General features: G+C 47.4%; 2 protein-coding genes across 27 annotated transcripts in view; one reads left to right on the plus strand and one right to left on the minus strand.

The window, feature by feature from the left end:
- The window catches only part of LOC101933774 (zinc finger protein 34-like), a 28,897-nt gene extending 11,629 nt beyond the window's left edge, over nucleotides 1-17,268 (minus strand). For 6 of the 15 annotated variants that reach the window (XR_010593182.1, XR_010593181.1, XM_065570062.1 and 3 more), the window contains exons 1-2: nucleotides 17,083-17,225; nucleotides 2,503-2,719 (exon numbers count right to left, since the gene is read on the minus strand). Coding sequence is in view for 2 of the 15 variants with exons in the window: in XM_065570058.1 (XP_065426130.1) it covers nucleotides 17,083-17,268 (186 nt within the window). In the remaining 13 variants the exon portion in view is untranslated. The other 9 variants (XR_010593183.1, XM_065570063.1, XM_065570060.1 and 6 more) reach the window with 5 other exon arrangements.
- LOC101935620 (zinc finger protein 135-like) overlaps nucleotides 17,253-24,432 on the plus strand; it is a 38,146-nt gene continuing 30,966 nt past the window's right edge. For 3 of the 12 annotated variants that reach the window (XM_065570000.1, XM_065570005.1, XM_065570010.1), the window contains exons 1-2: nucleotides 17,346-17,484; nucleotides 22,298-22,438. Coding sequence is in view for 1 of the 12 variants with exons in the window: in XM_065570009.1 (XP_065426081.1) it covers nucleotides 17,253-17,484 (232 nt within the window). In the remaining 11 variants the exon portion in view is untranslated. Of the gene's footprint in view, nucleotides 17,485-17,704; nucleotides 17,905-17,929; nucleotides 20,049-22,297; nucleotides 22,439-24,432 lie in introns of those variants that run through there. The other 9 variants (XM_065570003.1, XM_065570006.1, XM_065570011.1 and 6 more) reach the window with 8 other exon arrangements.

Raw genomic sequence — 24,432 nt, forward strand, 5'->3', positions numbered from 1 at the left:
TAGCTCCCTCCCACCAGGGTGTAACCCTCTGAGACATGCTGAAAACCTCCTAGTAACAGAGTCTCTCTGTTACCCTTATCAAGTTTGCGGACGATACCAAGCTGGGAGGGTTGCAAGTGCTTTGGAAAATAATCCGGACAAACTGGAGAAATGGTCTGAAGTAGATAGGATGAAATTCAATAAGGACAAATGCAAAGTACTCCACTTAGGAAGGAACAATCAGTTGCACACATACAAAATGGGAAATGACTGTCTAGGAAGGAGTACTGCGGAAAGGGATCTGGGGGTCATAGTGGATCACAAGCTAAATATGAGTCAACAGTGTAAAACTGTGGCAAAAAAAGCAAACGTCATTCTGGGACGTATTAGCAGGAGGATTGTAAGCAAGGCACAAGAAGAAATTCTTCCGCTCTACTCCATGCTGATTAGGCCTCAACTGGAGTATTGTGTCCAGTTCTGGGTGCCACATTTCAGGAAAGACAAATTGGTGAACAAATTGGTGAAAGTCCAAAGAAGAGCAACAAAAATGATTGAAGGGCTAGAAAACATGACCTATGAGGGAAGATTGAAAAAATCAGGTTTGTTTAGTCTGGAAAAAAGAAGACTGAGAGGGGACAAGATAACAGTTTTCAAGTACATAAAAGGTTGTTACGTGGAGGGAGAAAAATTGTTCTTTTTAACCTCTGAGGATAGGACAAGAAGTAATGGGCTTAAATTGCAGCAAGGGTGGTTTAGGTTGGACATTAGGAAAAACTTCCTAACTGTCAGAGTGGTTAAGCACTGGAATAAATTGCCTAGGGAGGTTGTGGAATCTCCATCATTAGGGATATTTAAGAGCAAGATGGACAAACACCTGTCAGGGATGGTTTAGATAATACTTAGTCCTGCCTTGAGTGCAGGGGACTGGACTAGATGACCTCTCGAGGTCTCTTCCAGTTTTATGATTCTATGAACCAAAGGCCAGAGAAGAGCAGAATCAAAGAAGTCACTTTGGGGGATTCTCCCTGTCATTGTCCCCAAGGCAGCTGTCTCAGGTTTACAAAGTTGTTTGATGCTCCAGCCTTTATACAGTCTCTCCTGCAAGTGCCCCCTTTCATGGGCTGGGCCTAGTTTTAGCTTTTGGCAAGTGTGACCCCGGGGGCTCAGAGACTGGGCCTTCTTGCCTCAGCACCTTGTTTCTTTCTGTGGCTCCCCAGTGAGTCCAAATGGGTAGATACTCCTGATAGAGACTGTGAACATAAGAACGGCCCACTGCGGCAGACCAACGGTCCATCTAGCTCAGTGGCCAATGCCAGGTGCTTCAGAGGGAATGAACAGAACAGGTAATCATCAAGTGATCCATCCCGTCACCCATTCCCAGCTTCTGGCAAACAGAGGCTAGAGACACCATCCCTGCCCATCCTGCCTGTGACACTCGCAGACGAGGTGTTAGCTCTTGCAGAAGCCCCCAGGTCTTAATTGAACATGGACAAACGCATAGCTGGAATCAGTCTGGCTCACCTGTGTTAGGATTGTTAAAACAGGTATTAGAATTATAAGAATGTGTTTAGACTTTATTGAATGGGGGGAGGGATAGCTCAGTGGTTTGAGCATTAGCCTGCTAAACCCAGGGTTGAGAGTTCAATCCTTCAGGGGGCCACTTACGGATCTGGGGCAAAATCAGTACTTGGTCCTGCTAGTGAAGGCAAGGGGCTGGACTCAATGACCTTTCAAGGTTCCTTCAAGTTCTAGGAGATAAGATAACTCCATTAAAAAAAAAAAAGCACTTGTGAGTTGCTGCCTGGGTTATATCTGACTAGTTGCATTGTGAGACTCCGTGGTTCTGTAAATCACCAGACAGGAGAGACACTTTACCTATGTGAAGTGCTGATTGGCAACAGAATGCATTATACCCTGCCTGGCAGGAAAGGTCCATCAACACCAGATAGACTATTATGGGTGTAGTAAGATGAGTCCTTGAGACATAAACCCTTGGTATCAGAGGCCCAGTATGAAGCCTGAACTGAAGTAATGGTCAAGACATTGTGAACATAAAGCACAGTTAGGCTGTGAGCCAGAGGCAGGCCCTGCTCACAGAAGTTGCCAAGAGCGTATACACATGTACTAATAAGATGAACGTATACCAGGACGGCACCCACACAGATAACAAGGAACAGGCAGACCCAGTCTAAAGACAGTATAAAAGGACAATATGACGGATAGACAATATGATGAATAGACTTATTTGTTCGAACCAATCTGCACCATGAGAAAGGCAACATCGTAATACATAGAGGGGCTGTACCTCAGTGCGTTCAACGACGTGAAACCTGTTTGTCCCTGTGTATAAGAATGCATCCCAGAGTGGATGTCTTTGTCTCCCCTAGGGGGCAGTGGAGAGTCCAGCCACTAACTGAGCGGGTCCATTGTCAGGGGCACATATTCATAGTACGTCCTGTCGAGTCTGCGGGAAACTATTATTGTGCTTCATTTGACAATAAACCTGGCCGGGTGCCTTCGTACCTTATCGGAGTCTGTGGTCACTGGGGGTTCTCCAGGGTCTGCTGTGTCAGCGATCGTCAGAGCCAGGGCAGCACACAGAGGGAACACACGCACGCAGCCGACTGATATCAACATTGAACAGAGCAGAGCACCACCACACTGGTAGCATCTGACGGCACTGGTGACCCCGACCGCTGATCTGGTGAATAAGCGAGCTGTCCGCTGTAGAAATTGCGATCTAACATGACAGAAAACCATGAGCTAGGGAACCCCCTTAACCCCTCCCTGCAAATCCCCACAGAGTTTAAAAAATATAATGGGGAAGAAACATGTAATGTAATTTGTAATGGGGCAGAGACTGTAGCCTTAAAATGTAAAATATTGTAAACCATGGCTGATAAGTGGTTAAAACAGCACGACACAAAATTGGCAGGGCAAGTATCAGTAACAAAGAAAGAGTTAAAAGACTCAAAAGAAGCTACACAGCCCTGGGACAACCCCTTGCAGGGTGGGGAGCAGCCCAGAGACAACCAGCATGGAAACAGAATAAAACATTGGAAACAGCTGCAAGGAACCTACAAAAAATACATGTGCCATCCCCTGTTATAAATATTTGTGGTCAACAGCAGGCTTCAGGTAGCTCCCTGTGCCTGAAGAATGGGGACAGAAATGGAAAAAGGTGGCCCTAGCAAAATTAAAAGATTAAACTGGGTCCACTGCAGTGCAACCACCACCTTATGATAAAAGCCAGGTTCTGGTAAAACCTAGACTGGTGCCTGTCAGAACAGGACAAGTAAGTGCCCAGATGGAAAAAGTAGCACACAATACTTTCACTGAATTGGTAAATCGAATGAAGAAAAAAATGGAACAGTTCACAGAGCACATTAGGAGACAGGAACGGTGACTCGATCGCAGGGGAGTGAATAAAAAAGAATTTCAAAGTAAAAAAATGAAATTAAGTGGGTTAAACACTTAGAATTGATGCATTAACACGTGGAGTTGCCCCAAAACAGTTAATTGCAGCAAAAAAGGGCACTCCTGCCATTCATTTGGCATGCACACAAAAGCAACGGACACTGGGGGAACAAATTCAGGTTTTACAAGAGCAGGTAACTACCCCCACTCTCTTCTCAGAGCCAGGATAAAAACCAGGGGCACAGTTCCCAACTGTGTAGGTTCCCAACTGCTTTGACCCACGGAACCACGCTCCGCGCACATATCTAAAAATACAACCACCTTTCTCAAGTATTTTTACATACCGGTTACGTTTTTTCCGTTATATGCTTTCTCAGTTTGCTAAACTGGCTGCTGCTGCCTAGTTAATCTCTCTTGGCTCAGGTCTCGCTACCTTCCTAGGTTGCTCTTCACCCCCTTCCCTTTCCCCTGCCTCTCCTCACTTCGGCTCTCTCTCTTTGTTTAAAAGTTAAAAGTTATAGTTTTTACAGAAACCTCCAAAAATAAAGCAATTGAAAACAGAACAAAACAAGAAACAAAAAGAAAACAAGGTAAAAACTTTACTTTAAATACATCCAGTACATTAATTATTTTAATCCTTCAGGAATGCAACAGCTGAAATTATTCCTAATTTTCTTGAAGATGGGGTTGCCAAGCAACCCAAATGCACACTCTGCTTCTAATCCTGTTCACTCACTAATATTTGGAACATGGGCTTTTCTTATTTCCATATAGCAGAGTTTTAAAATAATGTTAAATATAAAGTAATGCAAAATTCCTTGTTACCAAATTAATACAATAAATTTGGCAAATATTAATATATTTTTATCATTTTTTGTTAAAAGTTTTCAATAAGGTAATAACTTGTTTATTCAAATGTTTAACCCTTTTAATTTTTTGTTTTTGTTTGCCTTATTTTGTATAGTTATGAATAGAATTCTGGTGCCATGTGTTTTTAATTATAAGCTTGTCCTGTATGTCGTGTGCATTGTCCAGTGTTGTATTTTGTGTGTGTCACGTGATTATTTTTTATTATTTTTATTTTGTTGCAACAAAAGTCAATTTCATACTCTTTTAAAAATATATGTATGTGTGGTACCACACTATTTTAATATTATGGTTGGGGTATAACCATCATAATATTATTCATACCATTTTTTTTCCCCAAAGTTCAACAAGGTCTCAGTTATAAATATATGTACATATATTTCTGCCTCAACAAATAATGAAATTGCAAACAAAAATAATTCTCTTTTATTAATCACACTTTTGTTTTGTTTTTTATGTTTTTTTATTTTTTTTATAAAAAAATGTAAGGGAAAACCTCAACATTAGGGTATAGATAATATTAACAAAATGTCAATTTCTTGTTTGGGTTTTTATAAACTTGTTTGCACTTTTAAATATAGTTATAAGACTGTGATAGCAAAATGTTTAAAAATAAATTATGCATCAAGCTAGCCAAACAATTTCAACAGGTTTCCACCTTTGGCTCCCAAACATAACAAAGCATTTGCATGGACCTGTATTTAAAATTTATTTTGGTTTAATTTTATACACTTTTCTTTTATGTTATGTTAATGGGAAGCAGTGGTTGTTAAAGTTTGTGCTTCTAAACAGTTAACAAGAGTGAGTTGGTGTCACAAGCAACGCAACTCTAAAAAGCTTGTTAAAACTATTTTTCTAACTCTTTTGCTGAAACAAAGAGAAGGGCGGGAAAGCAATACACCTTCTCATGGAAGATTGTGAGCCTCTATTTTAACCGTTAAGCATTACATTTAGTATAAAAGATTAGTAATGCACCTCAAGTGAAAATGAATGTCTATACAACAATTGCAAAAGTATAGCTTGTGTATAAAAGACTTGTTCCCTATTACATTGTAAACACTAAATTAATTTGTGTATTAAATTTGGGTTACTAAAAACAAGAGAAATGTAAAAACAAACTATTATATTAACTAACTTAAGAACAAAGACACCAGAAGATATCTGTATACAGTGAAGAAACCCCCAAGCATCAAGAAAAGAAAAATGAAGTGCTTTATAAATAAGACACTGGTCAAATACACCTCTATCTACCATATATGGACAATTAATTTAACAATCAGCTAAAAACCACTAGATGGACCAGGATAAACTGTCATTTAATTTCAACTTGGTTACTGGGTAAAAACAACTGTATTATTGCTGTACTACTGTATTATCTTTGTACAACATTTACAATGTGCATAACTTTGCTAAACTGTTTAACCAACACACAGGTAAAAAAATCAACAAATGAATGGCAACAAACAACATGACGGCAAGGAAAAAACAAATTGGTAAAGTTACACAGTAACTACAATTGGGTAAACAAATTCCGTGTTAGTACCCGTCATAATTTGGGTTACTGACACTGCATCCTAACTAAGACACGTGTTATTCAAAACAATCTTGCTCAGTGTCTGGATACCAATACTACATCCTGACACAGCAATATTTGATAAATTGGTTACTGTCCATTCTGTAAGTTATCTGGAAAACAACATCCATAAAAACAGCTGGATCTATGTCAACCACTGATGTGTCACGGGGCAATGCATGGAACAGAGAAGCTAGCCGTTCCTGTTTCCTGCCCAGCAAAGCTTACCAGAGGGTGACAACCAGCAGTAAGGGAGACCCATAACATGAATGCACAGTACTGAGTAGTAACTAATTACAAGACATTTATATATATAAAGGCCTCATTTGTAGTGTCACTACTCCAAATTTCTGTTTTACTTCTCATATCCATAATACTGTGGAACACACTATAACAATGCCTATCCCAGTATTTCAAAACACTCAGACTACTACTAATGATGATACAGGTGATAACTGCTATTGCCCTAACAGGAGTGTGTTTCTATCTGTGTCACCAAAGTAAAAGGGTCAGAGTACACCACCAGACTGGAAAAACATGGTTATGCTTGGACATAAGGTGGTGTCATATGTACACAAACATACCACACATATATACCCATATACGCTACAAATATATATGCCATATCCATATTATTCATATATATTATTTGGGAGTGCCTCTAAGGCTCAATCATAATACTACATTCCTCAGTCATGGTCCTGGGCCTAACATTCCCAGGCCACCATAAGGGACTAAAAATAATTGGATAATAAAATGTCTACCAGTCGTATGAGGGAATGTGCAGACTAAGGACAGATGGGGCATGAGTGTATGGATGGTAAAATGTGGTGACCACATAACAGTGTTTAGCCCACTGGGTTATCTTCAGTCCACGCATTATGCTTTTCTGGGATGATGGGTAAACATCCTCCCCATAAAAAGACAAAAAGTGGGGGAATGTAGTAAGATGAGGCCCTGAGACATAAACCCTTGGTATCAGAGGCCCGGTATGAGGCCTGAACTGAAGTAATGGTCAAGATATTGCTAACATAAAGCAAAGTTAGGCTGTGAGCCAGAGGTCAGGCCCTGCTCACCTGTTTGTCCCTGTGTATAAGAATGCATCCCAGAGTGGATGTCTTTGTCTCCCCTAGGGGGCAGTGGAGAGTCCCGCCACTGACTGAGCTGGTCCATTGTCAGGGGGCACATATTCGTAGTATGTCTTGTAGAGTCTGCGGGGAACTATTACTGTGCTTCGTTAGACAATAAACCTGGCCAGGTGCCTTCGTACCTTATCGGAGTCTGTGGTCACTGGGGGTTCTCTCGGGGTCTGCTGTGTCAGCGATCTGCAGGGCTGGGGCAGCACACAGAGGGAACACACGCACGCAGCCGACTGATATCACCATTGAACAGAGCAGAGCACCACACCAGTGGCGTCTGACGACAATGGGATGTTAAAGAAGACAAAAGGCTGTTGTTGTGCTCTTGACTTCCCGTTAGCTGAGTTTGCAGCTCAGAGCATGTGGCAGGAAGGGAATTAAAAAATCCCACACAGAGGGAACTGATTATCTGTATGCTGCAAAGTTTCTAGGCATTAGCAAGAGATCCCCAGCTGCTTAGCCTGCGTTAGTCCTAAAGAATATGTAGAGCTTGCTTATTATAGAAGTTTCTATTACCTTTTGAAATTTAAGACTGTAATTCATCTGCATCTATATGATTACCTGCTTTAACTTTGTAAACAACTCTCGTTTCCTTTTGAATAAATCATAATACAGGTTATTACAGGACTGGCTACAAGCGTGTCTCTGTTGTGAGATTCAGTTGACCTAAGTAAGTGACTGATCCTTTGGGACTGGCAGTAACCTGAACATTGCTGTGATTCGAGGTGTAAGGCCGTGGTTCTCAACCAGGGGACTGGGGACCACGAGCAGGTTTCAGCAGGGCTGCCAAGCAAGGCCAGCATTAGACTCGCTGAGGCCCAGGGCAGAAAGCTGAAGTCCCAGTGCATGGGGCTGAAGTCTGGCGCACTGAGCCCCACCACCCTGGGCTGAAGCCAAAGCCTAAGCAATGTATGGGGCATGGGGCCCCAGGTAGTTGCCCTGCTTCCTACCCCCTAACGCCAGCCCTGGCTTTTATATGCAGAAAACCAGTTATCGTGGTCCACATGGGCCGTGGAGTTTTTATAGCATCTTGGGGAGAGGTGGGGGTGGAGGGGGCTCAGAAAGAAAAAGGTTGAGAACCCCTGGTGTAAGGGACCATCTGTCACAAAGGTGAGCTCACCTCCATAGTGAGATATATGGGATGACCCAAGGGGACTGTCTGTGATTCCATGTTAATGCTGTTACAGTGCCTGAAGCGTTTACACTTCATATTTGGTTGGTGAAATCTACATATAGACCTCACAACCAATTTGGGGTTTGTGCCTTGCTTCTTACCAGTCTGCCTGAGGCTGGTGCTCATGCCCTCGAGTCACTGAAGATGGCGTTACAGAGACTTATGGGCACAAAGCCACCAGCAGCAATTTGCAGCAATGCAGAGCAGGCTTTACAGTGACACAGTGTGGGCCAAATTCTCTATGGACTCCACCAAGCCCCAGTTTTCCTCCAGTGCACATCAGTATCCTCGCAACCTTCTAGGAGGGTCAAGGCTGCAACTCCTTCAGTGATGATGGATCTCCAGGAAAGCATCACCCGCACCCCATGACCTGCCTTATCTCCTGAGACAGAAGTGAGTGACGGAGGGTGCACAATGGATCCTTGGGGGGAGGAGGGTGGCGGCAGGGAAAGGGATAACAAAACACACCTTTTGGGGGTCACCCCTTAGGAAGTGAAGGTGACAGGCATTGTGGTGGCAGTAAAGGGGAAGGGGAGGGAGTGGGAGCAGGAGGGAGCAGCACCCTCAAAGACAATGCTGCCAGTGAGTCACCCCAGCACATCAGGCATGGGGCTGATAAGTGGCCATTCCCTGTGCCTGGGTGCCTGTGAAGGGCTATATAAACCCCACGCTAGCATAGAAAGGGTTAAATTGCTGCTTTAGTCCGGACTGGCCCAGCCCCTGCACACCTGCAAACCATGCCAGGACTGGAGCAGGAGTTGAGTTTTGAATCAGTATTAATACCATGTTGTTTTAATAGCATTAGGGCAGGGGCGGGCAAACTTTTTGGCCTGAGGGCCGCATCAGGTTTTGGAAATTGTATGGAGGGCTGGTTAGAGGAGGGGTGTGTGGCCCATCCACCACCCCGCTTCTTGCCCCCTGACTGCCCCCCCGCTGCCCCATCAACCCCCACTCTCCTTCCTGACTGCTCCCCCGGGATCCCTGCCCCCATTCAACCCCCGTTCCCCACCCTCTGACCACCACCCCAAACTCCCCTGCCCTCTATCCACCCCCCCTCCCCGGAGCACAGGTGGCTGGCACCACTTCAGCCGCACCGCTGGCTGGAGCCGGGCCACGCCGCCGCGACCACACAGCTCAGAGCACCGTCTCAGGCCGGGCTCTTCAGCTGCGCTGCCCCAGGAGCTCCCAAGCCCCACCGCACAGAGCCTCGCGCCGGCAGCGCAGCGCGTGCTGAGGCTGCAGGGGCAGAGGGAACAACAGGGGAGGGGCCGTAGTTTGCCCACCTCTGCATTAGGGTCTATTTGTATAATTGTTAGCAAGATTTCATTGGATATTGTGAACCAGCAGTCTTCTATTTTGAGATTACTAAATACAATCCAGCGCACCACTCCTAAAAGACTGCAAGTCCTGGCTGGTGACATGCTTCCTAGAGAGCAAACAGCTGATGAGCCTTTCGCCCTAAAAAGTGCTTTTGGGTCTTTGACATTGCTTTATCCACCCCACCAGAAAATGCTATAGGTAACCAGGTAATTACAGCAGACCTTCACTAGGTATAGTTCTACCAGCTATGTGCCAAAATTCAAACGGTTCTGTTTGTTTTATCTTTCATTCAGCTTTGCAATTATTAGATCCCATTTAAAAACTAAGACTGAAATAACCAAAACAAGTTAAGAAGAGAGTGGCATCAGGCATAGGTGGGGGTAAAACAATAAAGGGAAAGAACTGACTATGCAAAAAGGAACATCGCAAACTATCAGAGCCCCAGACCCTCATCCAAGTGAATCCACCCCAGCCACGCATATCAAGCTGGGTCCCTGAAAAATCACCCATCCCATCTGGCAGGGAATGCTGCGTGTTCCAGATGGAGCTATGGGGTGTGTGTCTGCTCTGCTGACGTGCTGCTTTGGTACGGAATGCACCAGGGCCACAGGGAGCAGAGACATGGACTCCTACAAAACAAAATCCCAGATACACCTCCAACACCACACACACACACCCGCCACCTCCCCACTATCTGCCATCCCCTCCCCAACCTCCACATGGCCATTCTCAGCCTATTGCTAACAGTTCCTTCCAGCCTTCAGCACTATAAATAAATAAAACATGGTGTTACAAAAGATAGATCATGCCAAGGAAATCTGTTCTCCTTCTGTGAGAAGGTAACTAATTTTTTGGACAAAGGAAATGCAGTAGCTCTCATCTATCTGGATGTCAGTAAGGCATTTGATACAGTTCCATATGGGAAACTATTCATTAAATTGGAGAAGATGGGGATTAATATGAGAACTGAAAGGTTGATAACGAATTGGTTACAGGGGAGACTACAAGGGGTCATACTGAACAGCGAGTTGTCAGGCTGGAGGGAGGTTATTAGTGGAGTTCTTCAGAGATCAGTCTTGGGACCGATCTTATTCAACAGTTTTATTAAGGACCTTGGCACAAAAAGTGGGAGTGGGACACAAAGTTGGGAAGGATTGCCAACATGGAGGAGGTCAGGAATATCATCCAAGAAGATCTGCATGACCTTGAGAGCTAGAGTATTAGAAATGAGATGAAAATTAATAGTGCAAAGTTATGCACTTAGGGACAAACAACAAGAATTTTTGCAATGAGCTGGGGACTTATCAGTTGGAAGTGACAGAGGAGGAGAAAGACGTGTGTGTATTGGTTGATCACAGGATAATTATGAGCTGCCAGTGTGATGCGGCCATGAAATAGGTTAATGCAGTGCTAGGATGCATCAGGCGAGGTATTTCCAGTAGACACAGGGAAAGGTTAGTACTGTTATACTGTGACGGAGCAGGGAGCAGGGCAGATTTGACCTGGGAATGTTGCAGGGGGGTTGCAGTGGGGATGTGGGACTTCCCTTGAAGGAAGCTACCTGAGCTGTAACCTGAGCCAGGAACGGGGGTGGGGAGAATTAACACCTTCTGCCCGGGAGACTGAACAAAGGAGAGGAGCAGCGGGAGGAGTTGGGAGTTTAGTTTCGGTTGGGGCTGGGTGGTGCAACGCAGGGAACCCCAAGCTGGGGTCTAAGCCCCCTGAACCTCCCCGAGGGACCTAATTGAGGGGGTCTGGTCGTACCTACACGCTCGGCTTGAGACTGTGTTCCTGTCCTTAAATAAACCTTCTGCTTTACTGGCTGGCTGAGAGTCACAGTGAATCTCGGGAAGAGGGGTGCAGGGCCCTAACTCCTCCACAATCCGCAACATATACAAAGCACTGATGAGACCTCATCTGAAATACTGTGGCCCATTCTGGTCTCCCATGTTTAAGAGGCATGAATTCAAAGTGGAACAGGTGCAGAGAAGGTCTACTAGGATGATCTGAGGAATGGAAAATCTGTCTTATGAGAGGAGACTCAAAGAGTTTGGCTTGTTTAGCCTAACCAAAAGAAGGCTGAGGGGAGACATGATTACTCTCTATACATACATCAGAAGGATAAATACCAGGGAAGGAGAGGAGGTATTTAAGTTAAGCACCAATTTTGGCACTAGAACAAATGGATACTGGCCATCAATAAGTTTTGGCTTGAAATTAGGCAAAGGTTTCTAACCATCAGAATGAAGTTTTGGAACAGTCTCCTAAGGGAATCACTGGGGGGCAAAAAACCTACCTGGCTTCAAGACTGAGCTCGATACCTTTATGGAGGAGATGGTATGATGGGACTGCCTACAATGGCATGTAGTTGATCTGCAACTGTTAGCAGCAATATCTCCAAAGGCCGGTGATGGGACACTACATGGGGAGGGCTCTGAGATACTAGAGAATTTTTTTCCAGGTGTCTGGCTGCTGGGTCTTGCCCACATGCTCAGGATCTAATTGACTGCCATATTTGGGGATGGGAAGGAATTTTGCCCAGACTCAGATTGGCAGAGACCCTGGGGTATTGGGTTTTTTTTGCCTTCCTCTGCAACATGGGGCATGGCATGGGTCATTTGCAGGTTTAAACTAGTGTAAATGGTGGATTTTTTTGTAATTTGAAGTCTTTAAATAATGATTTGAGGACTTCGTTAACTCAGCCAGTGGTAGGGGTCTATTACAGGAGTGGGTGGGTGACGTTCTGTGGCCTGCGATGTGCGGGAGGTCAGACTAGATGATCATGATGCTCCCTTCTGGCTGTAAAGTCTGAGTCTATAAACTGTGCTTTGCATTGCACAGACACTGATGGAGATCAGGGCCCCATCATGTTGCACATGGCAGTGAACCTGACTGAGATCAGCACCCCCATTGTGCTGGGCACTGCACAGACAGAGAGGGACAGTCCTTGCCCCAAAGAGATCACAATCCAAGTAGACAATGGGTAGGAGGAAAACAGAGGGGCTGTGACTTCCCCAACATCACCAAGCAGATCAGTGACCGATCCAGGAACAGACCCAGGTAACTCCAGAGCCCCGTCACCCGCAGCTTGGAAAGGTCCCCAGACCCCATTGTATTAACATGCAGGAAAAGGTGGTTTGTCCATAGATGCACAGGCTGTCTTGGCAGGGCAGCTCAGTTGCAGTCCCTGCACACAGCTGGGTGTGTCCCCTGGGTCAGGAGAAGTCAGTGTCCAGTCCTGTGGGGCTGTGCTCCTGGCTCATACCTCCAGCACTCACTGCTGCCCCTCCATTACCAGCTGCACTGTTCAGCCAGCCCTAGGCCTCAGTGAGGTCACTGTCCCCCTCCCCTGATCACCACCATCCCCCAAACCTTCAAACTGGGACATGGTGCACCAGCGCCAATCAGAGTGCACTAGTGTAAATTTGGTCTATACGAAAGGTTTGCACCAGTGCCTAAAACAAATGTGATATACGCCATCATGTGCCAGCAATGCCCCTCTGCCATGTACATTGGACAGTCTATATGCAAAAGAATAAATGGACACAAATCAAACGTCAAGAATTATAACATTCAAAAACCAATCGGAGAACACTTCAATCTCCCTGGACACTCAATAACAGACTTAAAATTGGCAATTCTTCATCAAAAAACTTCAAAGACAGACTCCAACAAACAACTACAGAACTAGAGTTAATTTGCAAACTGGACACCATCAAATTAGGCCTGAATAAAGACTGGGAGTGGATGGGTCACTACAAAAACTAATTTCCACATGCTAATTTCCCCCTACTGTTACTCACACCTTCTTGTCAACTGTTTGAAATGGGCCACCCTGATCACCGCTACAAAAAGAGATTTTTTCTCCTGTTGATAATAGCTCACTTCCACTTTAATTGAATTGTCTCGTTAGAACTGACCCCTCACTTGGTAAGGCAACTCCCATCTTTTCATGTACTGTGTATATATATTCTGCCTACTGTATTTTTCACTCCATGCATCTGATGAAGTGGGTTTTAGCCCATGAAAGCTTATGCCCAAACACATTTCTTAGTCTCTAAGGTGCCACGTCTCTAAGGGCTCCTCGTTGTTTTTGCTGATACAGACTAACATGGTTACCACTCAAACACCAGTGTGGCAGCGACCTTCAGTACCCAAAACAGCAGTACGGTGGCACTAGAACTGGGATCTATTTCTAGTTCTGTCATGGACAGCCTGGGTGACCTTGGACACGTCAATGTTTCTCCTCCCAATTTTAGTCTGTTTACCCAGCTGCCCACTCCTTTCTGCAGAGCTGCTCACCACTAAAATCTGTGTGTGTCTCACCAGAGCTAAGGTAGTTCAGCTCTGGAATAGTCTTACCGGGGTGGCTATGGAGTCTCTTTCCCTGGAAGTTTTTAAGAACAGGTAGGACAAACCTCTATCAGAGATAATATCTACATATACTTGGTCCTGCCTTGTCAGAGAGAGCTGGACTTGATGACACCTTGAGGTCCTATCCAGCCCTACATGTCTATGATGCTATGCAATATATACGTACAAAACACAACATACAGAATAAAACCCACCACAACATAATGTCAGGGAATTTAAAAAAAAAAAAAAAAAAACCCACACAACCTACACTCTACAGCATAAAATGACATTATACAAAGGAGAAGAAAGCAACACAATGCAAACTAACACATTCTAGGACAAAAGTACACAATGCAAAATAGCTCAACTCAAACCAACACAGCACAGGCACCAAACAAGCTGAGGCAAAACAATGCACTATAAAACTATGCAACACAACATGGTGCATTAGAGTTCCAAATGGCACCATGCAAAACAGCTCAGCATAGAACAGGACATAGCACAAAACAGAATTATTTCAGTGTGGGCATGGAAGGGATCTTGAGAGGTCGTCTACTCAAGACTCCTGTGATGAGGCAGGACCAAGTATCCCTAGACATTCCAAGACTGGCATACCTCTAACCTGGTCTTAAAAACCCCAATGAAGGAAATTCCACAACCTCCCTTGGAAGCCAATGCAATGCAAACACTCAGACCAAAACAATGCTGTACACTCACAAGCTGGGCTTGGGGTTAAGGGGAGAGGCACGAATTCAAACAATCTGGGTTCAGTTCCCAGTTTTGACCCAAATTCTCCATGCAAACTTGAGCAAATTACTTCATCTCTTTGAGCTTCAGTTTCCCCATCTGTAAAATGGAGAGTCGCCTCCCACCATTTGCCTATTTAGCCTTTGAGCTTTTTGTGGCAAGGATGCTGTCACTGTGGGCATGTCTACACTGCAGTGAGACACCAGCGGCTGGCCTGTGCCCGCTGACTTGGGCTCACACGGCTCAGGCTCTAGGGCTGTTTAATTGTGGTGTAGATGATCCGGCTTGGGCTGCAGCCCAAGGTCTGGCATCCTCCCACCTCGCAGGGTCCTACAGCCTGGCTCCAGCCCGAGCCCAGACATCTACACTGCAATTAAACAGCCCCTTCGCCTGAGCCCTGTGAGCCTGAGTCAGATGGCATGGGCCAGCTGTGGGTTTTTAATGGCAGGGTAGAGATACCCTTGGGGCTGGTCTACACTTGGGGGGGGGGGGGGGGGGAGGAGGGGATACGCAACTTCAGTTACGCGAATAGCATAGCTGAAGTCGAAGTATCTTGGATCGAATTACCTAGGGTCCAGACGGTGCGGGATCGATGGCCACGGCTCCCCCGTCTGACTGCGCTACCGCCGCTCGCTCTGGTGGAGTTCCGGAATCGACGGTGAGCGCATTCGGGGATCGATATATCGCATCTTAACTAATCGATTGCTACTCGCCGATACGGCGGGTAGTGAAGAAGTACCCTCGGTCTCTGTTCAGCACCTGTCATAATGGGGACCCTGAGCTTGGTCAGTGTCTGTGCAGAGCCTTGCACAACAGGGGGCCTGATCTGACTCACGGGCTCTGCAACTCCCGGCATTACAGGATCCCTGATTTTGTTTGGGGTCCATGCAGCATCTGGCAAAATATGGGGGCAGGATCTCTGTCAGGGTCTGTGCAGTGCCCAATACAGTGGGGTGTGATCTTGGTTGGGGTCAGTGCAGTGCCAGGCCTAACGGGGATACAGATCTCAGTCGAGGTCTCTGAAGTGCCCAGCACAATGGAGGCAGCAATCCGGTTCGCACTCGTGCGCTGCCTGGCACAAGGGGGGCCATGATCTCAGTCCAGGTCTCAGTTTTACCTGGCACAATGTGGGGCCTGATGTCAGTTGCGGTCTCTACAGTGCCCAGCACAACAAGGGCACAGATCTCTGTTGGGGTCTCTGCAGTTCCTGGCACAACGAGTTCCCCAAACTCGGTCAGGGTTTGTGCAGTGTCCGGCACACTGGGGAACCTGATCTCAGGCAGGGCCTGTGACACGCTCAGTACAATAAGAACCCTGATCTCAATCAGACACCTGGAAAGAAAAGCAGAAAGATTTTCAAGAATTTCAGTATTTCAGAACTGAGGAGAAAATGGGACACAAACTAAATATTTGCCAATAGAAGAGAGAAGCACCGATACCTGGGGAGATTTTATGTCACCATTCAACAGTTCAAGAGAAAAGAGGGGAAATTTGAGGGGATTATACAGCGATATTCAATCAACAACAGAATGGGATGGATTCTTCTTGCCTCACATTCACATGGCCAGCAGGCAGCCCTGGGTGATGTCCCTTTCCCAGGGGAAAGGAGTGGGGCTGGAATCAGAAGGTCACTGGCTGTGGGGTCTAGAAATATGACTAGCAGGTGGTGCCTGGGGGGGAGGGGCTGCTGGGTTGAGCGGGGTGCGGGAGGGGGAAGTAGCTAGGACTGGGAAACCTGGGGCTGGGCTGTCTCCATGAGGGACTCTTGCTCCTCCCTTTCCTTCCTGGGCCTTTCCATGCCCTGTTGCCAGCAGAGAGTGGCCCCCCGGCCCAGAGGTATCCCTGTCTCAGGGCTCTCCCAGCCTCTGCCCATTAACCCTCTTTCCAGTTCAGAAATCTCTCAGGGGAACAATTTCCCACCTAAATAAGGACAAATCACTGCAGGTAAAAATGGGGGGATGGGACGCCAAAAACCTGAGATTTGAACTGGATATTGGCGAAGTGGAGAGAAAATGGGGAACAATCGGGGGAGGGATTTGAGGGAAAGGGGGTATCACCATGGATGTTGCTCGTTGCTCTCTAGAGAGAAAGGGGGCAGGGCTGGAGAGGATGGGGGGTCCCCAGGGAGGGGGCAGCGGTAAATCCGAGGGGATCTCAGCCCCCCCTTCCTCTCCCCGCTCCTCGGGGGTCACCTGCTCTTCTCCTCCCCCCCCCCCCCGGCCATGTGCGGGCTGCACAGACATTTTCCATCCGCCCCTTTCCCAGGTCTCCCCCCCGCCCGGCCCCACGCAGGGACCCCAGTGGGGGCCGGTCCCCTCCCCCCGTGGGGCCCCAGGGCAGAGCCTGGCCGGGCCCGGGGGCGTTGGGCTCCTGCGGGAACAGCAGCTCCGAGCCCCCCGCGGGCGCTGCCCCCAGGGAGCAGATCCCGGCGCTGCGAGATGCCGGGTCCCCCCCACGGACACTGGGGCAGAGTCACCGCCCGGCCCCGCCCCCGGGGCTCGCTCCGGTACCTGGAGGCTGCAGCTCCGCAGCGGGGCGGGCAGAGCCCGGGGCGGCCCCAGCGGGAGCAGGGCGCGGGCCGGGCACGGGGGGGTTAATGGGTCTCCCCGGCACAGACCCTCCTGCTCAGCCCGGCCCCGCAGCGCCAGGGAGCAGCAGCGGGTGAGCGCTGCCTCTGCGCATGCGGGACACCCCATCTGCGCATGTCCAGAGCTTGAACGGCACAAAACTCTTCTGCGGCTCCCGGAGACGCTCCAACGGCCCCGCGCGAGCCAGGCAGAGGCGCAGCGCCCCACGCGCGTTCGCAGCCCGGCTTGTCCTCCGCAGTGCCCAACGTCACTTCTGCTCCGGAGAGACTCAGGAACTACATCTCCCAGCCTGCCCCGGGGGTGCTTCCGCCTTCTGCAGCTCAGGTAAGGGAGGGTTTCAGCAGCTGTTACTGCGCATGCTCAGTGCAAGCCCCAGCGGCATTTGCCCTAGGGGCTGGAGTAGCTGGGGGCGGGGCCGGGAGGCAGAAGCCGAGAGAACAACGCCCAGAGCCCGGGGGCGGGGCAGCTCTTGGGGGCGGGGCTCTGGCACGGACCGGGGGCGGGGCAGCTCCTGGGGGCGGGGCTCTGGCACGGACCGGGGGCGGGGCAGCTCCTGGGGGCGGGGCTCTGGCACGGACCAGACGCTGCTGCTGCCTCCGTGTGATCCGGGGCCTGGGCTGAGCAGCTGCTGTTCCCCGGGGTCTGTGCGGGGGGAGCCCGGCATTAACCCCTCCGTGCCCGGCCGGGGGAGGCTTTCTCCAGCTGGGACCCGCCCCCTGGGCAGCCCCGGGCCGGAGGCTGCAGGTGATTAGCAAAGGGCTCGGGGGATGCTCTGGGCGCAGGGACAGGCGGGGAAGCGCCTCTGCACAAGGGGGCCCAGATCCCCCCGCCCCTGGTTGTTACCGCACCTGGGGCAGGCTCCGAGCTGCGTTCATAGCAGTGACCCTGCCCCCAGCTCCAGCCAGGGGCTGCCCCAGAGGCGCGCGGGGGCGGGGGGGGTAGGTTAGGAAGGGAGGGATGAAAAATGAGCCAGCGATGGAGGGAGGGCACAGACCGTGTGAACTGGGAGAGATGGACCTGTCTCTGGGCAGGCAGGAGATCGCAGGGGGAGAAGTGCGGCGGGGGGGGGGGGGGGGGTTAATGACATTCTCTCTGATTTATTTCTCCTGAATTCTTCCCCTTTTTCTCTAATGATCAAATAGGGGTATCAAATCCAAGTAGATTCTCCCTCCACCCCACCTTTTTCTCTCCAATGATTGTCCATGTCTTTATTCTCCTCCTTGGATTTTGCCCCATTTTCTAATTCTCAAAGGTCAGTTTAAAATCTCCTCAGCTCTGGGAAATTTTCCCACCCGTTTTATCTGCAGCAAATTGTTCTTGTTTAGGTGGGAAATTGTTGCCCTGAGCCCTTCCCCAAACTGGAAGGGGATTAGTGGGCGCAGTTTATGGGGAGCCTGGAGACATGGCTGGCTCTGGGGTGGGACAGGGTGGTCATTTTCTGCCAGTAACAGGGCATGGAAAGGACACAGGAGGGGAAGGGAGAAGTGAGTGTTCTCAGTGGAGTAACCAGGCCCAGTTGCTGCCCACCCCCGCCAGCTTTCTAGTGCAGCTCCCCACAGCCTCCAGTTGCCTGTCCTCTGCCCATCCCATACTGCTGCCCCTCCCCACTGTCAGGGAGCTTTCCTGCTCCAGACCCCCTCCCTGGCCTTCTTAAAACACCTTCACAAAGGGCTTCCTGCTGCCCATGGGAATGGTGGTGGTGAAGTGGGAACCATTACTGTATGCGTGTGTATATTGAACTTCTATAGACAATCCCATCAAACTGTCCCAATTTTCTCACGTATTAAGTATCAATATAAAATCCCTTCAGATCTTGGTTGTTTTCTGTCATATTATCAAATATTTCTTTTTTGACCTATTTCCTCATCAGTTCTCAAAGATGGATATAAAATATCCTATGTGCAGTGCTGTAGTAACCATGGTGGTTCCAGGATATTAGAGGCTGCCCTTTGACTTATATACAAATGTTTGATGTTATTCTGCATCCCATTCCTTATGAATCCTACCATGTTGTTAGCTTTTTTGGTGGCAGCTGTGAGAGTGGACTTTTTAATTGAGCTGTCTACATCAACATGCAGGTCCTTTTCTTGAGTTGTGTAGCCTGATCTTTGGCTTATGTATTAATTATATTGATTACTAAGAATTCCCAGTTATCATTTGAGGGTTGACAGGTTCTTGTCCCAAGATCAGGCCCAGTAATATTAAAATTACTCTATAGTTGGAAACCCCGTTGTGCACAGTTGCAACACTCACTATAGGGACCCTTTTATATTTACAATAGTTTAATAATACATTTAGCAAAGTCACAAACACTGTAACTCAGTAAGATAGAGATAATACAGAATGTACATCTGAACATCCATATACTCTCATCATCCCTTGCAGAACAACCTGAAATGTTCATCTCATCCCCATCACTTTCTTCATCATCACCTGTAGCCATCATCTTGGCACCTTCCAAGGGCTAAATCTCTCTCTTCTCCTGCACACAGGCTGGGATACAACTTTTATAATATGTTACGTTGTGCCACTCAGTCTAATTCATGTTCAGTAGGGGTTTCTTCTGTTTCTTATTTGTATTTCCTCACCCTACCAATGTTGGGGTGTCCTTCTCCTGGGTTAGTGAGACCATTAATATAACTTATCATATTTGTCGCCATGGTACTCCTGTGGTGAGGCATCAGCGGATGTTGTATCCAAAAGCCAGCGTTAGCTCATGTTCCTGTGGTTGGCTGGTGTCATCATGGACCAAATTCCCCCTTAGACACACTATTTCCAGTTCCCCAAAACTTAGGGATGACCCTTAGGCCGTTTTATCTGTGCCAGAGTTCATAGACCTCAAGCCTTATGCTAACTGCTGAAGCAAGAAATCTACAGGCTTGTGTCCGGTAAGATATTGACATTACTGCTACATAAAATAAATGTTAAAGCTGGATCTATGGGCTACAATTGATAGTTAATTTACCCCCCAATGTATAAGGAGCTGCAGTTTTTCTCTCCAATGTGCGTTGCTTTGCATTTAGAAAGGCAAGGTGGGTGAGGTAATATCTTTTATTGGACTCACTTCAGTTGGTCAGAGAGACAAATCTCTGAGCTACACAGAGCTCTTCTTCAGGAGAATACTCTAAAATATTGCAAACTTTTGCCTGGCTTCCTCTCTAGTTATGTGTTACTAATTTAATATTCTCTAAGATTTTTTTCACTTCTTTCTAATTATAAAACATTAACATAAAATATCCTCTGATTTTAACCTTTGCTCAAATTCTTGAATATTGATAGAAATTTTTTGCAGGTTTTCCATTTTCTTTTGATTTGTCAAGTAACAATATGAAATTCACTCAAATTCTACCTCTTTACCTACTATTGACTATCGATGTAAAATCCCTCACATTTTTCCACTTTCCTTTCTATTTTGTGAAAATTCATCAAAAATTCCTCAGATTTCCACCCTTGTCTTTTTAAGGACTGAACATTGATGTCAGGCTGTTCAGATTTTGCCTTTTTCCATTTAATTATCAAATGTCTATTAAAAAGCATCTCAGGTTTGGAGATGTTACCATGTTTAGTTGCAGCAACTTCTCCTGTTTTGGAGGGAATTTGTTGTCTTGAATCATTCATCATCCTGCCAATTACAGGGTTTGAAATGATCAGCTTTCCCCTCTCATTTGAGACTCTCATTTCTCTCCCCCTTTATCTCCATTAAAATGTTTGCTGATGAAAGTGCCCCATATTTAATACACATCAAAGCCAGAGGTCTCCCTCTGTTTGGGGGAAGGGTGTCTCCATGGGCAGCTGGTGATCCGGCCATTGTGGGAGGTTCTCCTTCTTCAGCCTTTCCCAGGAGCCCAGAGCACCCACACCATGGGCCCTGGTGTGCAGGGTAACTGTGCTCCCGGCCCCGGTACGCCAGGTGGCAGTGCTCCCTGTGTGCCGGGGGTCTCTGGGCGGCCAGGTGGGGTGGCTACCCCGGGGCGCCAGGCGATGCGGCCCCAGCATCAGGTGCCCTGACTCCCTGCAGGAGGCAGGCCAGCCAGCCCAGGCCAGCCAAGGCAGAGCGCTCTGGGAAGGGAACCAGAGGGGGCCTGGCCTGGGGATGGCGTGTGGGCGAGGCCATGCTAGGCTGTTTGGGAAGGCACAGCCTACCCTTGCCTAGGATACCTGCTGCCCATGGGTGTCTCTAATCTGCTCATAGGACAATTGGCTGGACCCTTTTCTTTTCTTCAGTGGGCACAGGAAGGGGGCTTACTCTGTGACTGGCTCCTTGCTGCCCAGGCTGTACCCAGAGTGGTTGAGAATCTCCATGCTACTGTATTAGCCCCTCACTTTCCCCTCACTACATTCACCAGCAGTATCCCAAACCCCTATGATGAATGGTCTCCATGAGGGGTTGCTTCGCCCAGTGCTGAGATGTCGTCTCTGGGATGGGTCCCTATTGGCCATTATCTGCCAGTCACCGGGCACGGAAATTTCTTAAAAATTTTGGCTCCTCCATGCCATCCATTCTCCTGTTTAAAGAAGCATCTCCCAGGGCTGCCCTCATCTGTGTGAATGGCTGGCAGGGGCTGCTGATAACTTTCTATCCATTTATCAATTACTGATACACCTCTACCCCGATATAACGCTGTCCTCGGGAGCCAAAAAATCTTACCGCATTATAGGTGAAACCACGTTATATCGAACTTGCCCTTTTATCCACTGGAGTGTGCAGCCCCGCCCACCCGGAGCACTGCTTTACCGCGTTCTATCCAAATTCGTGTTATATCAGGTTGTGATATATTGTGGTAGAGGTGTATGAAATCATGACAGGCTTTGCTTCTCTCCCCGTTTTCAGAACTGCTGGAACTTCAGGTTTTGGAGGGAAAACTGTTGCTATGAATCCTTCTCAGAAGAGAAGGGGCAGAGGGGGTGAGGGAGGAGGAAAGGACTCTGGCCTCCTTCCGAGCAATGTTTCTGGTCTCACTGAGACCAGTGTTACTCAAGAGACACTTCAAGGAAGAACATGAAGTGACTCCAGATTAACATGGGAACAAATAAAATCAGGACATGTCCCTGTGGGGAGGGGGTTTCAGTTGTTGCTAAAGGGGAGGGGGGAAGCCCTCAGTCTCTGTCTGACTGTGTGTGTGTGTCTCTCTCTCAGGATATTGGGGTTGAGCTTCCTGGGTCAGACGCTGCTGCCTGCATTGTGATCTGGGAGCCCAGACTGAGCAGCTGCTGCTCCCCTGGTGCGGTGTGGGCTTGGGATTGACTTGGAGTGAAGCTTCCCCTGTGCCCAGGCAAGGTGAGGACTTTCTCCAGCTGTAATTAGCTCCATGGGCCAGCCCTAGGCTCTGCCCACACCAACATCTGAGTCAAATACTCCAGGTGATTGATAGAGACCTCAGGGAACGTGCTGGGGATAGGCATGAAACTGACTCTGCACAAATAGTCCCTCCTCACCCCACAGCTCTCCTCCCCTTAGCAATTGTAGGAGACGATCCAGCCATAGGAGAGCGAACACCCAGGAATGGCTGTCTGTCCGCCAGAGGAGGAGGGACAGGAGATGGGGAAACACAAGGAGAAAAGGGAGAGACAGATTGATACGGTCAGTGGGAGAAATAATTAGGAAGAGAGATTCCCAGATCTCTAACCTGCCCACACACACTTACTGCAGCATCCCTGGACAGATTCCCTTTCCAGCGAACAAGGTGAGGTGCAGGGAGAGGAAAAGTCAATTCCTGACTCTCCCTGTGCTCTGGGCTGTGGGAGTGTGCTGCCCTGGGGACAGTGTCAGGGAAAATCCCCCAAGTCACTCCTTTTGTTCTGCTCTTGTCTCGTATTTGGTTCCCAGACTTTGTTACTGGGAGGGTTTCAAAATGTCTCAGTTTAGTGCTAGTGGGGTGGGCCGGGTCAGTGATGTAATAAAATGACCAAACATTTCCTCAGAATAGAATCATAGAACTGTAGGGCTGGAATGAACTATGAGAGGTCACCTAGTCCAGCCCCCCAACACTGAGGTGTTTGTCCAACCTGTCCTTAAAAACCTCCAATGATGATTCCAGAACCTCCCTTGGTAACCTATTCCAGTACTGAACTAGCCTTCGTCACAACTGAGTCACGTGACTGGCTCAGATTCAATTTGTGATCCACTATAACCCCCAGATCCTTTTGAGTAGTACTGCCCCCTACCCAGTTAGTCCCCAGTTTGTAGTTGTGCATTGGATTTTCCTTCCCTAAAATGTAGTACTTTGCACTTGTCTTTATTGAATTTCATCTTGTTCCTTCAGATCAATTCTCTAATTTATAAATCCTGTTCTCCAATGTGTTTGCAACTCTTCCCAGCTTGGTGTCATCCTCAAATTTAATAAGCACACTCTCCACTCCATTATCCAAGTCATTAATGAAAATATTGAGTAGTACCAGATTGAGGATTGGCTCCTGTGGGACCGCATTAGATATATCCTCCCAGTTTGTCAGCGAGCCATTAATAATTACTCTTTGAGTACAGACTTTCAAATACACAACATTTCCCTAGATTGCTGATGAGACTGTCATGGGGTCTTCTGTCAAAAGTCTTCCTAAAATTAAGATATGTCACGTCTACAGTGTCATAAGGCCAGTACCCCTGTTAATGTAGGAATTAGATTGGTTTGGCATTGTTTGTATTCGATAATCTATGCTGGCTATAACTTATCACTTTGCTATCCTCTAGGTGCTTATACATTGATTGTTTAATACATTTTTCTTTCTGGGTATCTAAATTAGGCTTGACTGGCCTCTGGTCTTCGTTGTTCCCTTTTTTGATGACAGGTTTTATGTTTGCCCTTCTCCAGTCTTGTGGGACCTCACCATCCTCCCGGAGTTGTCAGAGATCATTGTTAACTGTTCCAAGATTGCTTCAGCTAATTTCTTGAGTAGCCCAGGATGAATTTCATTAGGCCCTGCTGACTTAAATTAAATGTAACTTATGTAAATATTTTTTCAACCTCTTATTTCTCCGTTGTGGTTTCTGTACTTTCCCCCTCTTGGTTAAGAATAATGAAGTATCTGATCACAATTACATTTTTTTAGTGAATGTAAAAAGGCATTAAACACCTTCGCTTGTTGATGTCATCTATTATTAGCTCTTCTTCTTCTCTGGTAAGTAGAGGACCTACACTTCCCTTCCCCTGGCTCTTGTGCCTAATATATTTTTAGAACCCTTATCTTATTGCCTTTTTTGGGTCACTTCCAAGGGTGTTTTGTGAGTTAACCTTTCTGATTTTGTTCCCACATGCTTGTGCAATTCTTTTGTAC

This window comes from Chrysemys picta, chromosome 16 (genome assembly GCF_011386835.1).
Source record: "Chrysemys picta bellii isolate R12L10 chromosome 16, ASM1138683v2, whole genome shotgun sequence".
Taxonomy (NCBI): domain Eukaryota; kingdom Metazoa; phylum Chordata; order Testudines; family Emydidae; genus Chrysemys; species Chrysemys picta.